A 19176-nucleotide genomic window follows, 5' to 3' on the forward strand; every position below is an offset into this window, starting at 1 on the left:
TTTTCCTGGCTACCCAAAATGAAAAGACATGTATTAGTGTATGTGGGTTTAGGATAAATTTCAGACAATATGTCACCACTTTAAATATAAGTGGAACACTGAGCTTTAAGAAATAAATAATAATAATAATAGTAGATGACCGTGTTTGATAAACTTTGGAGGGTAAGTGAGATGTTATTTAGAGGTAAATAAACACCAAATCACCTTTATCAGGAACAGAAAATAGACTCTCAGGATGAAATAAAACATGCTCAACAGTCCTCATTCTTTTTCTAATGAAGTTACCTGAAATTAAATTATAGAACTTGGCTGGTTATCAGATACAAACAGATTCTGTGATTACAACTAATTCCTGTAGTTAACTTGAGTGCATAATACCACACCCACTTATTTTAATGGCAAGCAAAACCCAGAGTAAATGATCACTCAGAATGTCCTGTCATTTTTTCCAAACTTGGCTCAGTTTTATGGTATCACCTGACCGTTTTATGAAATGAAGCCACCCACGAGTCATTTATGGAGTCTATTCTTCATTGATTATTTTGTATTTAATTTTTTTCCTAATGGGTAAACTTTTATGACTTCTTTTAGGTTTGATTTGAGGTCTAATTTTACTTAATGAATGAAAGACATTTGGCTATTAAACTTGCCACCCATGTACACCCACATGTAGTTTTAGAGTGTGATAACTACCAAAAGCTCTATTTAAATTGTGTAGCTATTTTTATTTTGAAAAATGGTACTATACAGCTCATTGTGGGAAAATATTTTTATTTGCTTAGATAATAACAATTTCAGATAACATGTTAATATTTTTCTTACTGGGCTGTATCCTTTGGTAGATAAACTTTTATCAGGCTATTTGGTCTTACTACATTCTTTTTTTTTTTTTTACAGAGATGCATAACTTTATTTTATTTTCTTTTTTTACTCTACAATATTGTATTGGTTTTGCTGTACATCAACATGAATCTGCCACAGGTATACACGTGTTCCCCATCCTGAACCCCCTCCCTCCTCCCTCCCTGTACCATCCCTCTGGGTCGTCCCAGTGCACCAGCCCCAAGCATCCAGTATCATGCATTGAACCTGGACTGGCGATTCATTTCATACATGATATTATACATGTTTCAATGCCATTCTCTCAAATCATCCCACCCTCTCCCTCTCCCACAGAGTCCAAAAGACTGTTCTATACATCCGTGTCTCTTCTGCTGTCTCGCATACAAGGTTATCGTTACCATCTTTCTAAATTCCATATATATGTGTTAGTATACTGTATTGGTGTTTTTCTTTCTGGCTTACTTCACTCTGTATAATCGGCTCCAGTTTCATCCACCTTTACTACATTCTTGTAAATGAATTTACTATTATTCTTTGGCATTCTTTCTTACAATAATTACTTTTCAAAATATCAAAGATTGTTGAGTTTACATAACCAGATTTTTTTTGGGGGGGGGTTGCATGTAAAATAGATGCTCACGTGTGGAGCTTGACCCCAGGACTAGAGCAATGTTTTGTGTATGTCCCTTAGACAAGCTGAGTGTCTCTGTGGTTATTTTTCTTTTGAAAAAGTTGGCAAAGTATTTGTAAAAAAAAAGTCTTGAAAGAGCCTAAACTATATTCCAGACATTTATATCTCATCACTACCCCCCCCAACTTCTTTTACATAAGCAGAGAGAAAGCTTTGTGATGAAATCTCTACATAGTGTGTTACTCAAGATTGCCTAGAGAAACAGAACCCGTAGGAGGTGTATGTATGTGTGTCTGTGTGTACTCATCCTAAAATCTTCAGAGTGAGTCAGCAAGCTGGAGACCCTGCAGAGACTGTGATGTAGTTTTACTCCAAAGGCCAGCAGGCTTGAGACCCAGGAGAAGCCAGTGTCCTAGTTCAAAATCAGTCTGGCAAGAGGAGTTCTCTTCTGCTCAGCCCTTTTGTTCTATGTGAGCCTTCAACTTATTGGATGAGACCCACCCAATATAGGGAAGACAGTCTGCTTTACTCATTCTATAGATTTAAATGTTAATATCATTTAAAACACCCTCATAGACACATCTGCAAATACATTTGACCAAATATCTGATGCCTTGTGGTTCAGCCAAGTTGACAGACAAAATAAGCCATTGCAGTAAGAAATGCAATATGAAGATATATTTCAAATCTTTCTCTATCCCTGAGGAAGAATTAGAGAAGCCAGGGTTACAGACCTAGACCATATAAGGTTAGAGGGCCCAACAGTGACACATTCATGTATTACATGTACCCATTGTGTCTGGAGAAGATCTCAGCGTCCTGCTTTAGGGTTAGTTAATATCCTGTTGTTGCTGTTCAGTCGCCCAGTTGTGTCCGACTCTTTGCAGCCCCATGGACTGCAGCACTCCAGGCCTCCCTGTCCCGAACCATCTCCCAGAGTCTGCCCAAGTTCACGTTCATCGCATCGGTGGTGCTGTCCAGCCATTTCATCCTCTGGCGCCCTCTACTCCTTCTGTCCTTGATCTCTCCCAGCATCAGGGACTTTTCCAGTGAGTCAGCTGTTCACATGAGATGACCAAAATACTGCAGCTTCAGCTTCAGCATCAATCCTTCCAAAGAGTATTCAGAGTTGATTTCCCTTAAGATTGAATGATTTAATCTCCTTGCTGTCTAAGACACTTTCTGGAGTTTTCTCCAGCACCACAATGTGAAGGCATCAGTTCTTTGGTGTTCTACCTTCTTTACGGCCCAGCTCTCCCAACTGTATGTGACCACTAGGAAGACCATAGCCTTGACTATAGGGTCCTTGACTATACGGAGTCAGTTTATAGTCTGACTTTCTCTCAAATATCAGAAAAATCTAAGAACTACAGTCTGCAAGCAGTCCTTTCATTCATTCAGTCAACAGGCCCACATTACACACTTTCCATGGACTGAGGACTGTGGTCAAACAAAATGATAACGAAGACAAGTCTCAGTGACTCAAAGACTCAGAGCAAGTTTCCCTGTATTGGAATTCCCCCTCTTAAATACATTGTCAGCGGGCTTTAAAATTATCTTTAAAATAGAAGCTTTAAGTAGATGATAAACTTTCTCCTTTTTTAACTGTTGTTCTATTTTGGTAGTCTTAAACCTAGTTTTATTTTTTACCAGCAGAAATTTTTTTATAGCTCTGTATAATTAGAGAGATTCAGTTAGAGCAGGTGGGTAGCTGGAACAAGGAAAGGGGTCTGATGTTAGTTTGCTTACTTGGCTTCTCTATTGCCCAACACCCTCCCTGCTCTTCTAGCCATGACCCCCAGGGGTGTAAGTAAGGACGTTTACAACTTTTTTCTGTTTAGTTATCTTTCCAATGTTTCATGCATCATATGTGAACATTGTAAGGCAGGTTTGGTTATTTCCCTTTTAGTTTATATGACTCCTTTCGTGTTCAATTATTCCTCTTTATTCTTCCAGGAGTCCTTTGGGGTTTTTTTTTTTTTTGGTGGGGGGAGGTGCTCTCATTTTCTCTTTATGTTGTTTAATAACCTGCATTTCAAGCTTGTTATATACTTCATTGTGCGTTTCACATTTTAGAAAATTCAGCAGGTCATAAGAACTTCCAGGAACTACTTGAAATTTTCCGGCAGAGGGAAAGCATGTATTTTTGAAATATTTAAACAAGGCAAGATGAAATAAACCATATAGACAAAAAGTGCCCCATCAGGTTATTTCCAGAGTGCTGTATGAATATTTCATCAACTATCAAGAATGTCAGACTTTACAGTTGAAATGTCAAGAACCATGGCGCATTAGATATTTCTCAAGAAGGCTTTAGCAATCACCTGTCTCCTTTGGAGACTTATTTTATATCATTTGCCTTTTATTTTTGTAGGTAGCAAAGTGAAAGTGGATGGATGGCAGTAAGTGCCAAAAGAACTTTAACATGTAACCGGCCTAAGCTTATTAATATTTGAATATTCAGTCTTTTCAACTTTCCATGCCTCGCTATTAGTGTCTTGGAGAATCAGAAGGAATTAGAGACAAGCTAGAAGATTTGTTTTAAAAATAGAACTTTAGTAAGAGTGGAGTAGGGAATTCATAAGAAATTGTATGTTTTCTAGCAGGACAGATTTTCCAGAAAGAAATTTTTGTTTTTATTGTTGTAGGGTAACAATTGAAAGAGACAGCTTTTGAAAGCAGAAGCTGTTGTTACTGTGAGTAAAATGATAAAGTTTATAGATGGGCAAGGAGTGTTTTAAAAAATATTTTTCTATGAGTTGAAAATACATTTACAGAGCTCATAATCTTTATCATTCATACTAAAGACTTAGTAAAGATGGGTAGCTATGTAATTATAATGTGGATGCCAGATTTCTATTAGGTAAAAGTGGCAACATGCAGGCTGGACCACAGGGGCCTTATCTATGGGTCTCAGAATACTGGACACCACTATACACTTGAACACATTTTAGAGATTATTACTTAGTACGTAGATTCCATGCCATTCTAACTGAATGATTCAGAAGTAAAAATTCCCAATTATAACTTATCCTGAGTTCAGGTTTAATATTAAGTGTACATGAAAGATTATAAATGTACGTCTAAAAGTCAATAGGTCCAGGTTGTAAACGCAACTCACTCAACATATATTCTTTGAGTACCTTCAACAAACAAGCCACTGTTTATTGTTTGTGATTTTGTTAAGTATTTTTTTGCCTTTATAGTGCAGAATTTTGTGGGATGAGGAAAGTGTGTACGTGGGGATTATAGTGTAAAAGTCTTATAATATTCTAGTGACTTTGAGGCTAACAAGCAATTCTATTTAGATGCCTCCTTCTGTGAAGCAGCAGGTTTCAAGTTGTTTCCTAAATTTCCTTCCAACTGTGACATTGTGTGAGTTTGTTGTTGTTGTTTGCTTATAGTCTATATCAAAAGGATATCTTAATTCTGGTATCTTATAATTTAGATTATCTAATGGGATATTTTACAAATGAAGGCGGTGCTAATAATTGCAGTAGAGTAACATAGGGTTGTTTCATCTCTAACATAAGTTGGTTCAATGACAAATAACGGGGAAAATCAGGAATACAGCACATACCATATACATACACAAAAAGACCTTTTTCATCTATGCACATAAGTGACTGCTGTGCTTTGGAGCTGTATTTCTGATACACATGTCATTAATATACATAAAAGTCATATACATAAAAATGTATATAATCACTATATATCATATATATATTTGATATATGATATAGTGGTTAGGTATAAATATATATATACTTATTTATATAATAGATATTTATTTATATAAAGTAAAAACAAAGATCATGGCATCCAGTCCCATCACGTCATGGGAAATAGATGGGGAAACAGTGGAAACAGTGTCAGACTTTATTTTTTGGGGCTCCAGAATCACTGCAGATGGTGACTACAGCTGTGAAATTAAAAGACGCTTGCTCTTGGAAGAAAAGTTATGACCAACCTAGATAGCATATTCAAAAGCAGAGACATTACTTTGCCAACTAAGGTCTGTCTAGTCAAGGCTATGGTTTTTCCTGTGGTCATGTATGGATGTGAGAGTTGGACTGTGAAGAAAGCTGAGGGCCGAAGAACTGATGCTTTTGAACTGTGGTGTTGGAGAAGACTCTTGAAGAGTCCCTTGGACTGCAAGGAGATCCAACCAGTCCATTCTGAAGGAGATCAGTCCTGGGTGTTCTTTGGAAGGAATGATGCTAAAGCTGAAACTCCAGTACTTTGGGCACCTCATGCGAAGAGTTGACTCATTGGAAAAGACTCTGATGCTGGGAGGGATTGGGGGCAGGAGGAGAAGGGGATGACCTAGGATGAGATGGCTGGATGGCATCACTGAGTTGATGGACGTGAGTCTGAGTGAACTCCGGGAGATGGTGATGGACAGGGAGGCCTGGCGTGCTGCGATTCATGGGGTTGCAAAGAGTCGGACATGACTGAGCGACTGAACTGAACTGAACTGAACTGATATATATATAAATCACTAATGGAGAAGCAGAATGTGTTGAATAGAGCCCAAGTAACAAGAACATTTCAAAAGATCCTGTGTTGCAAGCCCTTGGGTGCATGACCACGGAGGTTCAGCCTTGGGCCTGACAGTATCTGTGGTGAGAAATAGAGTTTTAGCCTGTGGAAGCTTCAGCAAATCCAGATAAGACTGTTTCAGTGCAGACCTTTAGAGTTCTAAAATGTGCTGGTGCCTCCTGCATCATCCCAATCTAATACTAGACCCTAGTTAAGAGACAAAACATCTGATGACGGGACACAGCTCTGGCCTGGAGCTGCCTGTTATGAAGTAGGTACTGATGTGATCCCATTGTATGATACAGGAGTAAGGTATTATGAGATGGGAGTTATACATTTGGAACTGAGCTTAAGCAGATCCGGAAGGTATGAACATATTTCATACCAGCTGTCCCAGAGTCTCATGTCACTGACCTCAGGTCAGTACCTCTATTTCCTGATGCTTCTCTCTCATTCATACTTACAGCTCCATGGGAGATCTCATATGGTTGACTCATGGAGGAGGAAAGAATTCAACTCTTAAAAAGATGGGTCAGCCTGATATTTTAGGTAGATAATGAAGGTTAGTAGTGACAAAATCCATCCTGTGGGTAGATCTGAAGAGCAGCGTAATTCTTATTCATTTAGAGAGAGAGATGGCTTCAGGCATGGATATATATTGAGTATTAGCAAAATGAATGATCTGGAAGAAATCAGACTATAAGACTGGATTCAAGGAGTCTGGACAGGGGTATGTGGATGGGCTTATAGGAGTTAGCACAAATACCTTTATGTCTGAGAGCCATGCTCATCAGAAAACAAATACTGCATAGAAGGTCCTTTACAACTAGAGGGACATTATCACCTGCCCATGGATATTAGCCAGACTCTCAGACACCCCAGAGTTTGTGAAACAGACCTATGAATAGAATGGCCTTGGTGATAGACACAGGGGTTATACTTGAACCTAAAGGCATGGCCTCCCTCTCCAAGACTGATGTAGCTACTGTTACTGCTAAATTAACATTACATTAACATTGGCAATGGACTCAAATATTGTACCATTCTGTTGGGGAGACTGAGCAACTATTTGGTGGCAGGTCAGTTAAGTTGGATCCCTATGACCTTGGAGAAGGCAACAGTTAATACTGGGATATGAAATGTAGTTTGAATTTGTGTTTACTTTTCTGCTTACAATGCCACTGCTAACTCCCACTTCTGATGGCTCACAGAATGCCTGATCCAATGATATGTTGTCCCATATGACATTGCTCCAACCAAAGGACACTTGTTACATCAAATGAGCTGCCATACAAGTTTGTAATCACTGCCCTCCATTCCACCACCACCACCACCCCGCCCCCCAGCCCCCAACCAAAAGCCATTGACCTGATAGAACAATGGAATAATATTCACCTTGAAAGACTCAGTTAAGGTACCAGCTTGGGCAAAAAACCTCCAGGATGAAGTTTATATACTAAATCAACAGCTCATATCAGATGTTGTGCCTGTCATAGCCAGAATAACCACCCTTAGAAGAAAGAGTGGGCCCTTATATCCAATCACAATGCCCTACTTGGAGATCTGTGCTTCCTTTCCCTATTACCCTAGACTTTGCCAGTTAAAATACTGATTCTTAGAGTAGGGGCAGAGGCAGTTCTGTCAGAGGACCCAGTAAGAGTCCCAATTAACTGGGAGTTGTGATTGATTTTACATGTGATGTGACTGCCATACATTTCTAACTGAATGGACCAGGAGAGATAGTAAAAGGTACTTTGCTCATCACCATGAGGAAACAGGGCTACTGTTCACAATCTGAGCAAAGAAAAATATAACTAGAACTCAGAGGTGTTCCATGTCCAAATGAATGGGAAACTGCCACAACTAAAATGCCATGAAAGAAAGAAAACTAAGAGCCTAATCTCTTGGGATTAAGGTCTAGATAACCTCACAAGGCAGCAATCCAGACCAGCTGAAGTACCAGTAGAGTCTGAAGCAAATCTGGAATGAGTGGTAGAAAAGACTGGTAATCAACATCAGTTAAGGCCCCCAAATCAGCGCGAGTATCAACTATTATGCTTCGGGCACTGCTTCTCTTTAAATCTTTGGGGAATTGCAACTGGCCATCGCTTTGAAGGATTGTACTTGAACTTCCTTGTTGGGCAAGATGAAGGATTTTCTATATGGTATGTGGATTCCATAACATGATGCAGGTGAACCTGAATTATGCAAGAGGTTTGCCTCTCCTGGGCCCAGTTTATGTGCTTTTCTATGCCTACTCACCTCCAACATGTCTTCAGCTTTTGACCACTTGCTCGATGAAGAGCACCAGCTAGTGCTACCACCGTCTCCTTATCTCCTAATTCCATCAGCTTATCAGTCTCCCTGTAGCTCAAACCGTAAAGAATCTGCCTGCCATGCAGGAGACAGGGTTCGATTCCTGGGTTGGGAAGTCCCTCTGGAGAAGGGAATGGCAATCCACCCCAGTATTCTTGCCTGGAGAATTCCATGGACAGAGAAGCCTGGTGGGCTACAGTCCGTGGGGTCACAAAGAGTCGGACACGACTGAGCGACTAACACACACACACATTAGTCTCCCTTAAGGTGAAGACCAGCCATTGTCATGACCCCAGTGATGTCTGCCATGGAAATATCCAGAGTAAATCTGTATGGCTTTCCAGACCAGACCCAGGAAAGTTCTGTCTCCACTGAGATATTACTCCCCAGTGGCTGCCCAGAGGCAGTAACTGCCCACAGATTATACTACTGGAGGTATGAAAGAGTTAATGTCCCATGGCGGTCTTTACCAGTGAACTAAAGAAGATAAGGAACTGGTATAGATAAATGACTTTTCCTCCACCTAGAAAATCTTTCCAAAGAGGAGAAATTTCATTATGACTTCTCTGGAGTTGTTCCATGTGGTCAAGTAGCCAACTTTGTTTTCTTGTGAAGTTCTTCCCAGCTCATTAAACAGACCACCTTACGTCTGCTTTTGCTTTCTCCTTTCAACCCTTCTCTTCTTTCCTCCCTCTGGCTGATCTGGGATTGTTTGATCTCAGGCCCTGCCTTCCAGAGAACCTAGGAGGAGATACAAAGCAAGCCTCTTAAACTCAGAAGTTTTTGCTTATCAATTCAGAGTTAAACTATGATACAAACAACCCTAGCCTTTCTGATTGAAAAGTTGGCTGATTTTGGTGCACCCAATTATCTTCACTACTTTAATGTATTAATGTAAATTTTTTTTTTGGTAATACTAGTGATAAAGAGCCCACCTGCCAATTCAGGAGATGTAAGAGACATGGGTTCAGTCCCTGTGTCAGAAAGATCCCCTGAAGGAGGGCATGACAACCCACTCAAGTATTCTTGCCTGGAGAATCCCATGGACAGAGGAGGCTGGTGGGCTACAGTCCATCAGGTCACAAAGAGTCGGACACAACTAAAGTGACTTAGCAAGCATGCAATGTAATTTTTTTCTTTTTAAAAAAATCTTACAGTGACTTTCTTCCTCTGCCCCATTTTGTTTTATGCATTTTTCATTGCTCTTGTTTGTTACACCTTTATTCTATAGTTCTTCTACATTTAAACTTTTATTTTTTAATGCAGAGAAACCTTACATTGGTTGGTTGTCCCTTTCAAGATGGGTATCGAATGTTTTCTTAGGAGAAACATGCAGTGAATGCCAGGTTTCATCTACATATTCCTGTATATAAGTTTTGACATACTGGAGGAATATAATACATTTTTTTTTTTATTTTATACCATTTATTATTTTATTTTTTTTATTTTTTTTCCTTTTTTTTTTATTACATTTTAAAATCTTTAATTCTTACATGTGTTCCCAAACATGAAACCCCCTCCCACCTCCCTCCCCATAACATCTCTGTGGGTGATCCCCATGCACCAGCCCCAAGCATGCTGTATCCTGCGTCAGACATAGACTGGCGATTCATTTTAAACATCAGTTTATAGATTTCCTCCCTGCTTCCCTAAGTCACTCCCTATAGAACACTAAGCTTTTCAGACCATACTTTGTCCGATTTGTCTTAGGCACGGAGGTATATTCCACCCCAGTATTCCACACCATAGTCAGGGACTTTACAATCACCTCTTCCCTTTCTCACCACTTCCCCTTATAATTATTATTTCTGATAGAGATTCAGGGACAACATACATTGTAAACTCTTGGTGCATTTATTAGTATTAAACAGGAATACGAAGTTAATATTTCTATTATAACCATATATTGAAAATAAAGCTCAAAATCTTCCCTAGTAAGCTGCTGTATCATATTTGCTGTGTACCTCATGTTTAACCTAATCACCTGAGTTCTTCTAGACTTGGATATCTTCAGCTTTTTAAATTATGTGTTTGTTTCGGTTGTTGCTACTTTGTCCTGAATGTGAACACCCTGTCATCTGAGTCCACAGAGAACTTGACTCTCTAATTCTTCAACCTTCCCTCCTAATCCCGCTTCTGTCATGAACTGCCTTTAATGTAATTGTCCATTGATTAATTACTTCTATGAATGCTGTGTGATGAAAGCTAACCTATGGAAAAGTTGAGACTGAGATTAATGTTCACAGAAATTATAAAGACCTCAGGTGGAAGATGCAGCAATACTATATTGCATTCCTGCTGAAACAAAGCAAAAGCAGCTACAAGCATTTGAAAGCAAGTCACATTTTTGCACACCATCCATTATTCTTGCATTTAACAGGATGTTAAAGATTCTACATCTTCTGAATTTATTAGCTTGGTATTTAGCACGTTTCACAGCCAAAATAGCAAAGACGGTTCATTATTGCTGGTTAAATTAGCCTCATGAAAATGTTGTTGGTAAAAGGTTACAGAAATGAATGAGAAATCTAACCAAGCAGCATATTAAATCATTTATCATTATAACTTTAAAAGGCATTCTGATGATTTAAATTAACTTGGCTAAAGGGTAGAGAATTAGATAAAAGTTAATAATTAAAACCTAGATGACTTGATTAGTCTTTTGATAAAGATGGGACAAAATATAGGCATATAGTATTTACTTAAATTGTCCTTGGCAGAAATTAAGACCAATAAAATCATACTTGATCATACTATTTATGGTCTTTAAAAGAATTACAGCTTTTTTATACATAAACTAGACTATCTGAATAGCTTCAGACATGGTTAGATAGCTCGTTCCAGATTATTTTATTTTGAATAGTCAAAGCCTAGAATTTACTTATTTTTCTATTGAGGTTTAGTATGATTTCTAAAAAAAGAAAGCTGAATGGCCTCTCTATATATTAAGGGTAGTAAGTCTTTGTCATCTTTGTGAGATTATTATCAATAAATTAAAAATGTTTTGTTTCTTGATATATAGAACCATGGGCTTCCCTGGTAATTCAGTGGTAAAGAACCCACCTGCAAAGCAGGAGATGCAGGTTCAATCCCCAGGTCAGGAAGATCCCCTGGAGGAGGGCATGGCAACCCACTCCAGTATCAGTTCAGTTCAGTTCAGTCACTCAGTCGTGTCCAATTCTTTGCGACCCCATGAATCGCAGCACTCCAGGCCTCCCTGTCTATCACCAACTCCTGGAGTTCACTCAAACTCACATCCATCGAGTCTGTGATGCCATCCAGCCATCTAATCCTCTGTTGTCCCCTTTTCCTCCTGCCCCCAATTCCTCCCAGCATCAGAGTCTTTTCCAATGAGTCAACTCTTCACATGAGTTGGCCAAAGTACTGGAGTTTCAGCTTCAGCGTCAGTCCTTCCAATGAACATCCAGGACTGATCTTTAGGATGGACTTGCTGGATCTCCTTGCAGTCCAAGGGACTCTCAAGAGCCTTCTCCAACACCACAGTTCAAAGCATCAATTCTTCTTCCCTGGAAAATCCAATGGACAGAGGAGCCTGGCGGGCTATGGTCCATAGGGTTGCAGAGTCAGACATGACTGAAGTGACTAAGCATACAGAACTTTTAATTTTTGTGTGGGCTAAACGATTCATATCTTCCTTTGTGTTAAAATGATTTTTTTCTTAATCAACACAAAGTTTTCCTGAAAGGGATGGTCAGTCAATTAGTTTGGCAACCCTGTAAAGCATTTTGTATGTATGGATTTAAGATAAAAATCAATATTTTCTCTTCTTTTCCATACTTAACAGAAACCAGGAGCTAAAAGAACTTGGTGAGCTTTCTCCACACTGGGACAATCTACGAAAAAACGTCCTTACTCACTGTGATCAAATGGTGAATATGTACCAAGACATTCTGACAGAACTCAGCAAGGAAACAGGTGTGAAATCAATGGCTTCACATATGCAAAGTGAAATGAATTTCATGTATGTTATGTGAAAGCAATCATAAGTATTATTATGAATGTAGAAAAGCCAAAATTTTTTTAGGTTCAACTCTACCATCTTGGCATGAAAAGCAAAGAAGGAAAAATTACACTGTTTTCCCTCATGACATCATTCTAGGGGTAACAGAATTTTTTAAATTAAATTTCTGGGGGAAAAAAAGCAGCTCATGTAGGAAATATTTTTCTTCTGAACTTTTACATCAGATGGACTTTTCAACACCTGTTTGTGCACGCACACACACATGCACATACTTATTTACTAATGAGGTTCGATTTTTTCCACCTAGGGTCCTCTTTCAAATCAAGCAGCAGCAAAGGAGAAAAAACATTAGAATTTGTTCCAATAAATCTACATCTGCAAAGAATGCACGTACACAGCCCTCACTTGAAAGGTAGGGATATAGTATTATTTTTCAAACGGACAGATCATGTTGGTGTGTATTTCTTTAAATGGCTTGACTATTGGAGGAATTTAAAATTCTAGCAGTTATTCAAAGATGAAGAGGAAACAGTTGAAGCTGATAATGACCTGAAACACTGTGAAAGAAACCATTATATTTTCATTGCTGTGTTTGTAAATATGGTGTCTGAACTGAGTTGCCAGTAACTATACAAAATGAGTATTAGCTTCCTTAAGTATTTTCAGCAATTCCTAAATAGCTACCCATTGTGCTACTATTTGAATTAGAAAGAAAGGTAAAATAAGACTGGTTCATTTTGTATCTACCCTGAGAAACCAAAGTCCGAAGGTGGACTGACAGATGGTTTCTCTGACTTAGTGGTGACCATCAACAGGATCACCTCCTTCTCTAGGAGAAGTGGATTTATCAGAAAGTGGTAGAGTATTTTGATGTACTCAGTTTTGAGATATATTTTTCAAGAAAATGTATATGTTTTCATAACATACTTAAATAGCTCTAGAGTGAATGATAAGATGTTGCTGCTACATAATTCCTTGTCATTTCTCAGTATAAAATATATTTTAAGTTTTCTTCTCATCTCCCTTTTTCTTTAACTTACTGCCATATCATATTTTGTGAATATTTGGGGGAGCCATTTGCCACTCTTTATCAGCAAAAGGACCATATTGTGATGTTTGTCCAGCAGCTTTGTTAATGATGCCATCCATATCCATTACCTCCCAAAGCTCTCTCTGTGTGAATAATAAATTCTATGGTCATCCTACTCATCTTCCCAGATAGCCAGAAGTTCCTTTAGATTGTCAATCTTTCATGCTAAGTCTGTCAACGTATACATACAAACATGCACATAGTCATTCACAGATGCATCTAAAGAAGCATTCTAACACACAATTTTGCAGCCATTGTCACAATAGAGAGGTTCATTCAGTTCAGTTACTCAGTCATGTCTGACTTTTTGTGACCCCATGGACTGCGGCACGCCAGGCTTCCCTGCCCCTTACCAACTCCCGGAGCTTCCTCAAACTCATGTCCATCAAGTTGGTGATGCCATCCAGCCATCTCATCCTCTGTCTTCCCCTTCTTCTCCTGCCTTCAATCTTTCCCAGCATCAGGGTCTTTTCAAATGAGTCAGTTCTTCATATCAGATGGCCAAAGTATTGGAGTCTCACCTTCAGTATCAGTCCTTCCAATGAAGATTCAGGACTGATTTCCTTTGAGATGGACTGGTTGGATCTCCTTGCAGTCCATGAGACTCCAACAAGAGTCTTCTCCAGCACCACAGTTCAAAATAGATTAGGCTTTTATAAAAGTTAAAATGAAATCTGTCTGCTTTAAAATTACCTGAAGTTTTGTAATCAAAAAAATTTGTATAAGTTTGTGCATACTGATTGTCTATACACAACCAGCTAACATACAAGTTCAAACATAATTAAAATCATTCTGACATATGATTGTATTATTGATGTGAGTAGAAGTTGTTCAGTCATGTCCAACTCTTTGTGACCCCCTGGACTATACAGTCCATGGAATTCTCTAGGCCAGGATACTGGAATGGGTAGCTGTTCCCTTCTCCGGGGGATCTTCCCAACCCAGGGATCGAACCCAGATCTCCCTCATTGCAGGCGGATTCTTTACCAGCTGAGTCACCAGGGAAGCTCATTGTTGTATTATAAATATATTATAATTATATTGATTATTTCTATTCAATTATAATTGCATTATAATATACCTTATCAAGTATCTGAAATTTTAACATGCATCCTGTTCACCAAAAATTATGTCAAATGCAAGCATTGAATTAAAAGCAAGACGGACTGGCCCTAAGGCCTTTAGAAGCTCTTCCTTGGTTACTTGTTTCTATTAATAATTTGAATATAACATCATCTAATGGTTTTTAAAAATCATCAAAAACAAAGTCATAAAGAAGCTAGGACATTCAAAATCTATCTGGCAACCAACATAAATTTTTTTTCTAATAGCCAATATGAAGAGACTTTTATGATACAGTAACAAGTTTATATATTTTGGAGTAGAACAGAATTTCAGCTTTACCACTTTATGTTTGACCGTAAGCCTGTTATGTAATCTTTCTAAGCAGTGTTGCTCCTGTCCTGATTAAGTGAGCTAGAGCATATAAAACATATAGAATCAGCAATAATAGTTTTTGTGATACATGTAATAGTTGCCATCACTGGAACAAAGCAGATTGTCAGTTTTTTCATGACAGTTAAAATTCGAGAAAAGTGATCAGTTTAGAGCCTATTAAGCCACCTCATGCAAAGAGTTGACTCATTGGAAAAGACCCTGATGCTGGGAGGGATTGGGGTCAGGAGGAAAAGGGGACGACAGAGGATGAGATGGCTGGATGGCATCACTGACTCGATGCACATGAGTTTGGATGAACTCTGGGAGTTGGTGATGGACAGGGAGGCCCGGCATGCTGTGATTCATGGGGTCGCAAAGAGTTGGACACGACTGAGTGACTGAACTGAACTGAACTGAAGACACATTGAAATCTTCAACCAAAAACGTAGCCAGATTTAGAGAAACGATGATTTAGAGAGGCATTTTGGAAAAATCATCGCTTGCAAGTTCCAATGCAGATGGAATAAAAAGAAGAGAGAAAATGATAACTCGAGTTACAGCTCTGGATGGATAGCAGTATCATTAAACCATGCCTGCTGGAGACAAATTGTTATGAATTTATACTTAAATATCCGTTCAAATATTTGGTGATGATCCTTAAAATACTTCCAGTATACAAAGGGAAATTATTAGCTAAGTAGACTTTTACATTCTACTTACTTCTTAAAAGAACCACTTACATTATGCTGTTTTTTCCCAGGTTAATATCTGAAAACAGACTAGGCTGAACTGGTATGATACAAGACATTTAATTATTTAATTGTTGTTTCTGCAGTGTAAAAGGAACTGACAGCTAACATAAAGACAACATTTAGTTTGAAAAAGCAAACTAAATGTCTTCTGATTAGTTTAGTGAGATATGTATCAGTTTCCTACAGCTGCCATAACAAGTACCACCAAGCGGGAGTCATAAACAACAGCAATGTAATGACTCACAGTCTATAGAGGCTGGGAGTCAAAAATCAAGGTGTTAGCAGAGCCATGCTTCCTCTGAAACTTAATCTTAGCTTAATCTTTAGCTTCTTATTTTTCTTTTTGATATATCACCTGATCCTCAGTCTTTGCATGTTGTTCCCCTTTATATCTTTATATCGTCTTCTGTGTCTGCTTCAAAGTCCAAATGTCCCCTTTAAGGACATACTGGATTAGGTCCTGTTGGATTAGGACCTGCTCTAATGACCTTATTTCAACTTGATTGCATCTGTGAAAACCTTATTTCCAATTAAGGTAATATTCTAAAATACCTTTTTGAGGGGAGGGTGGGCACAATTCAACCCATAATAAAAGAATTTCTTATTTATGATGACAAATACCAAACAGTAGAGAGTAAAGCTAGATTTTGAAGTTACAGAACTAGGGTGTGCGTGCTCAGTCACTAACTCATGTCCAACTCTTTGTGACCCTAAGGAGTGTAGCCAACCAGGCTCCTCTGCCCAAGGAATTTTCCAGGCAGGAATACTGGAGTGGATTACCATTTCTTCCTGCAGGGGATCTTCTTGATGCAGGGATTGGACTCACATCTCCTGTGTCTCTTGCATTGGCAGGCAAGAGAACTAGGGTATAACTCATCAACTAGAGAGTTTTCACATGTTTTCAGAAAGAGATTTCCTTTGAACACCTGAGAAAAAATGTGCAAAAGGACTAGAGATCTAACACCCCAAAATTAATTTGAAAGTACTGAATTCTGTTACATATAAATTTTCCCCCAAGGCTACTCACATATCATATATATATATATATAATGCATGTCCTACATATAACATTAAATATAAAATTTGTATATGTTAAAATATATATGTTTTAATAATTTTAAACATTATTTTGAATTGAAATTCAGTTACATTAGGTGCTTTATAGACCAGATCACCAACTCTATATTATCATAGAAATTAAAAACTTGACTGACTTCTGGGGGCTCTACCCGTTACTTTTCCTAGTTTAACCAAATTCATAACCCTTCTGAGCTTTGATTATCTTTATTTGCAAAGTATAATGTTTAAAAGTTATAAATGGCAGTCAATCAAATTTTCTACTTATATAGCATATTTTTAATAGCAGATTAAATGAATATTAGTTAAATGTATTTAAGATCTATAGTTGCTGATTTGAATGTTTAGCTGAATTACAGACAACATTTTGCAAGGTAATGATGCAAATAAGATTAGCCAAGCCTTGGTATTTCACTGGTGAATTATTTGGATATAGTCTACATCTATTTTCATTCTTACCATTAGTAAATTGCATCTATCCACATTTGATTAATCTATCTGCTATTTCTGGAGAGGTAGTTTTGCAAACAGTAGCAGGCAGATTCACCAAAGACAAGGCTAATGTCTAGTTCTTGAAACAAGTAACTGAGCAGAACTAATGTTGTAATGTCTCATACTGACAAATGAAATAACCTTCATTTAACTTCAGGTGGCCCCAGACCCATTAAGTTAATTTTTCATCCTTATCCATTGCTTAAATGCAGCAAATAGAATAGCCACCACTATAGGCACCTTAGCAGCTTTGACTACAATAACATAAATCCTTGAAATGAAGAAGACAGTTTCCCTCTCCAGCTTATTTTCCTTTCATAGAAATATAGTTGTGAATGTTATGCATTATGGATTCTTGTGATATTCTATGTTTAAGTTATTTTATATGTTATATGTATGTAATAGTATATAGTACATAGAAAAGAAATGGAGGAAGGAAGAAAAGAAAGAAAGGAGGGAAGAAATGAAGGGAAAAGAGAAAGAAAGGAAAAAATTAAGAAACTACTATATTATACTGTAAAGCCGCAGTTGGAATCAGGCGTAATATCGGCCTGGATTTACTGTTTAATATGGATGAGTCTGTTGACTTTTCTGCCCCTTACTCTTCTAATCTCTACGCAGGAGGAGCTATTAAGAGCTCCCTGATTTCTGTATCTCAAGAGCCTGGGTATATCACATTATCAATGAAGCACAATTATCTTGTAGATGCATTTAATGGTGATGCCAACATGCTCGGACTATTTTGAAACAGATTTCCCTTAAAATTCCCTATTGTCCTGTGATTCGTACCCAATTCATTTTGTGGGCCATTTTAAAGTCAAGGTTTATGTTTAAATTGTTCCTTGAAATGAAATCAGCAGGTCTACATTTTTTTTTTAACAGCACTATTTTTATAGTTGTAGGAATTTGAAAGAGATCTTCTGGGAAAAAATAGACTTATTATATCATTTTATTAATAAGTGACTTTTAAAAGGGTATAAGGCAGCCCTATTATTAGATTTCAAACAACCTAGTATCTTTAGCTTAAGGAGACTCAATAGCTTGAACTCCACTTTCCCCATATGGTGCGTGAGATACATTTTCCTAAAGCCAAGGAAGTTTTGAAATAAAAAATATCAAAGAAGATATGCATATTATTTTTTTAAAAGAGGATAAGATTTTATAACATTTATATAAAATAACTTTCCTATAAAAGTTTAACTTTTTACCTATAAAATGAAAACTTCTTTCCTATAAAATGCTTAACTTTCCTATAAAATAAAATGCCCATTTATATGTTTATAATTGTCTCAGTACCAAAAATCTGAAAGTTAAGGGCTATTCATATCACAAAAGACAATATAAGGAGGACAAAATGGGGAACATCTTAAATGAGACAAATATCACTGATCAGATTATTTTATAATTTTTATGTTTTGATTTATTCTTTTTTTGTATATGTGATTTTTGCTAGAGAAAAACAGTCAGTTGCAACTAACTCTAACTAAATTTAAAATAATAAAACTGCTCCTAGGATATATTTAATATATGCTGTTGAATAGAATAAATAACTGACTTCAGTTCAGTTCAGTCACTCAGTCATGTCCGACTCTTTGCGACCCTATGAATCGCAGCACGCCAGGCCTCCCTGTCCATCACCAACTCCCAGAGTTCACTCAGACTCATGTCCATCGAGTCCGTGATACCATCCAGCCATCTCATCCTCGGTTGTCCACTTCTCCTCCTGCCCCCAATTCCTCCCAGCATCAAAGTCTTTTCCAATGAGTCAACTCTTCGCATGAGGTGGCCAAAGTACTGGAGCTTCAGCTTTAGCATCATTCCTTCCAAAGAAATCCCAGGGTTGATCTCCTTCAGAATGGACTGGTTGGGCCTCCTTGCAGTCCAAGGGACTCTCAAGAGTCTTCTCCAACACCACAGTTCAAAAGCATCAATTCTTCGGCACTCATCCTTCTTCACAGTCCAACTCTCACATCCATACATGACCAGTGGAAAAACCATAGCCTTGACTAGATGG

The 19176-nt window shown here is 37.9% G+C and overlaps 1 protein-coding gene across 5 annotated transcripts in view; it reads left to right on the plus strand.

Annotated features, from left to right (window-relative positions):
- INPP4B (inositol polyphosphate-4-phosphatase type II B) overlaps positions 1–19176 on the plus strand; it is a 423416-nt gene that overhangs the window by 219783 nt on the left and 184457 nt on the right. For all 5 annotated transcript variants that reach the window (XM_068990082.1, XM_068990083.1, XM_068990085.1 and 2 more), the window contains exons 10-11: positions 12138–12268; positions 12622–12726. In XM_068990082.1, the coding sequence (XP_068846183.1) occupies positions 12138–12268; positions 12622–12726 (236 nt within the window). The remainder of the gene's footprint in view (positions 1–12137; positions 12269–12621; positions 12727–19176) is intronic.

Source organism: Capricornis sumatraensis, chromosome 17 (assembly GCF_032405125.1).
Source record: "Capricornis sumatraensis isolate serow.1 chromosome 17, serow.2, whole genome shotgun sequence".
Lineage (NCBI taxonomy): Eukaryota > Metazoa > Chordata > Mammalia > Artiodactyla > Bovidae > Capricornis > Capricornis sumatraensis.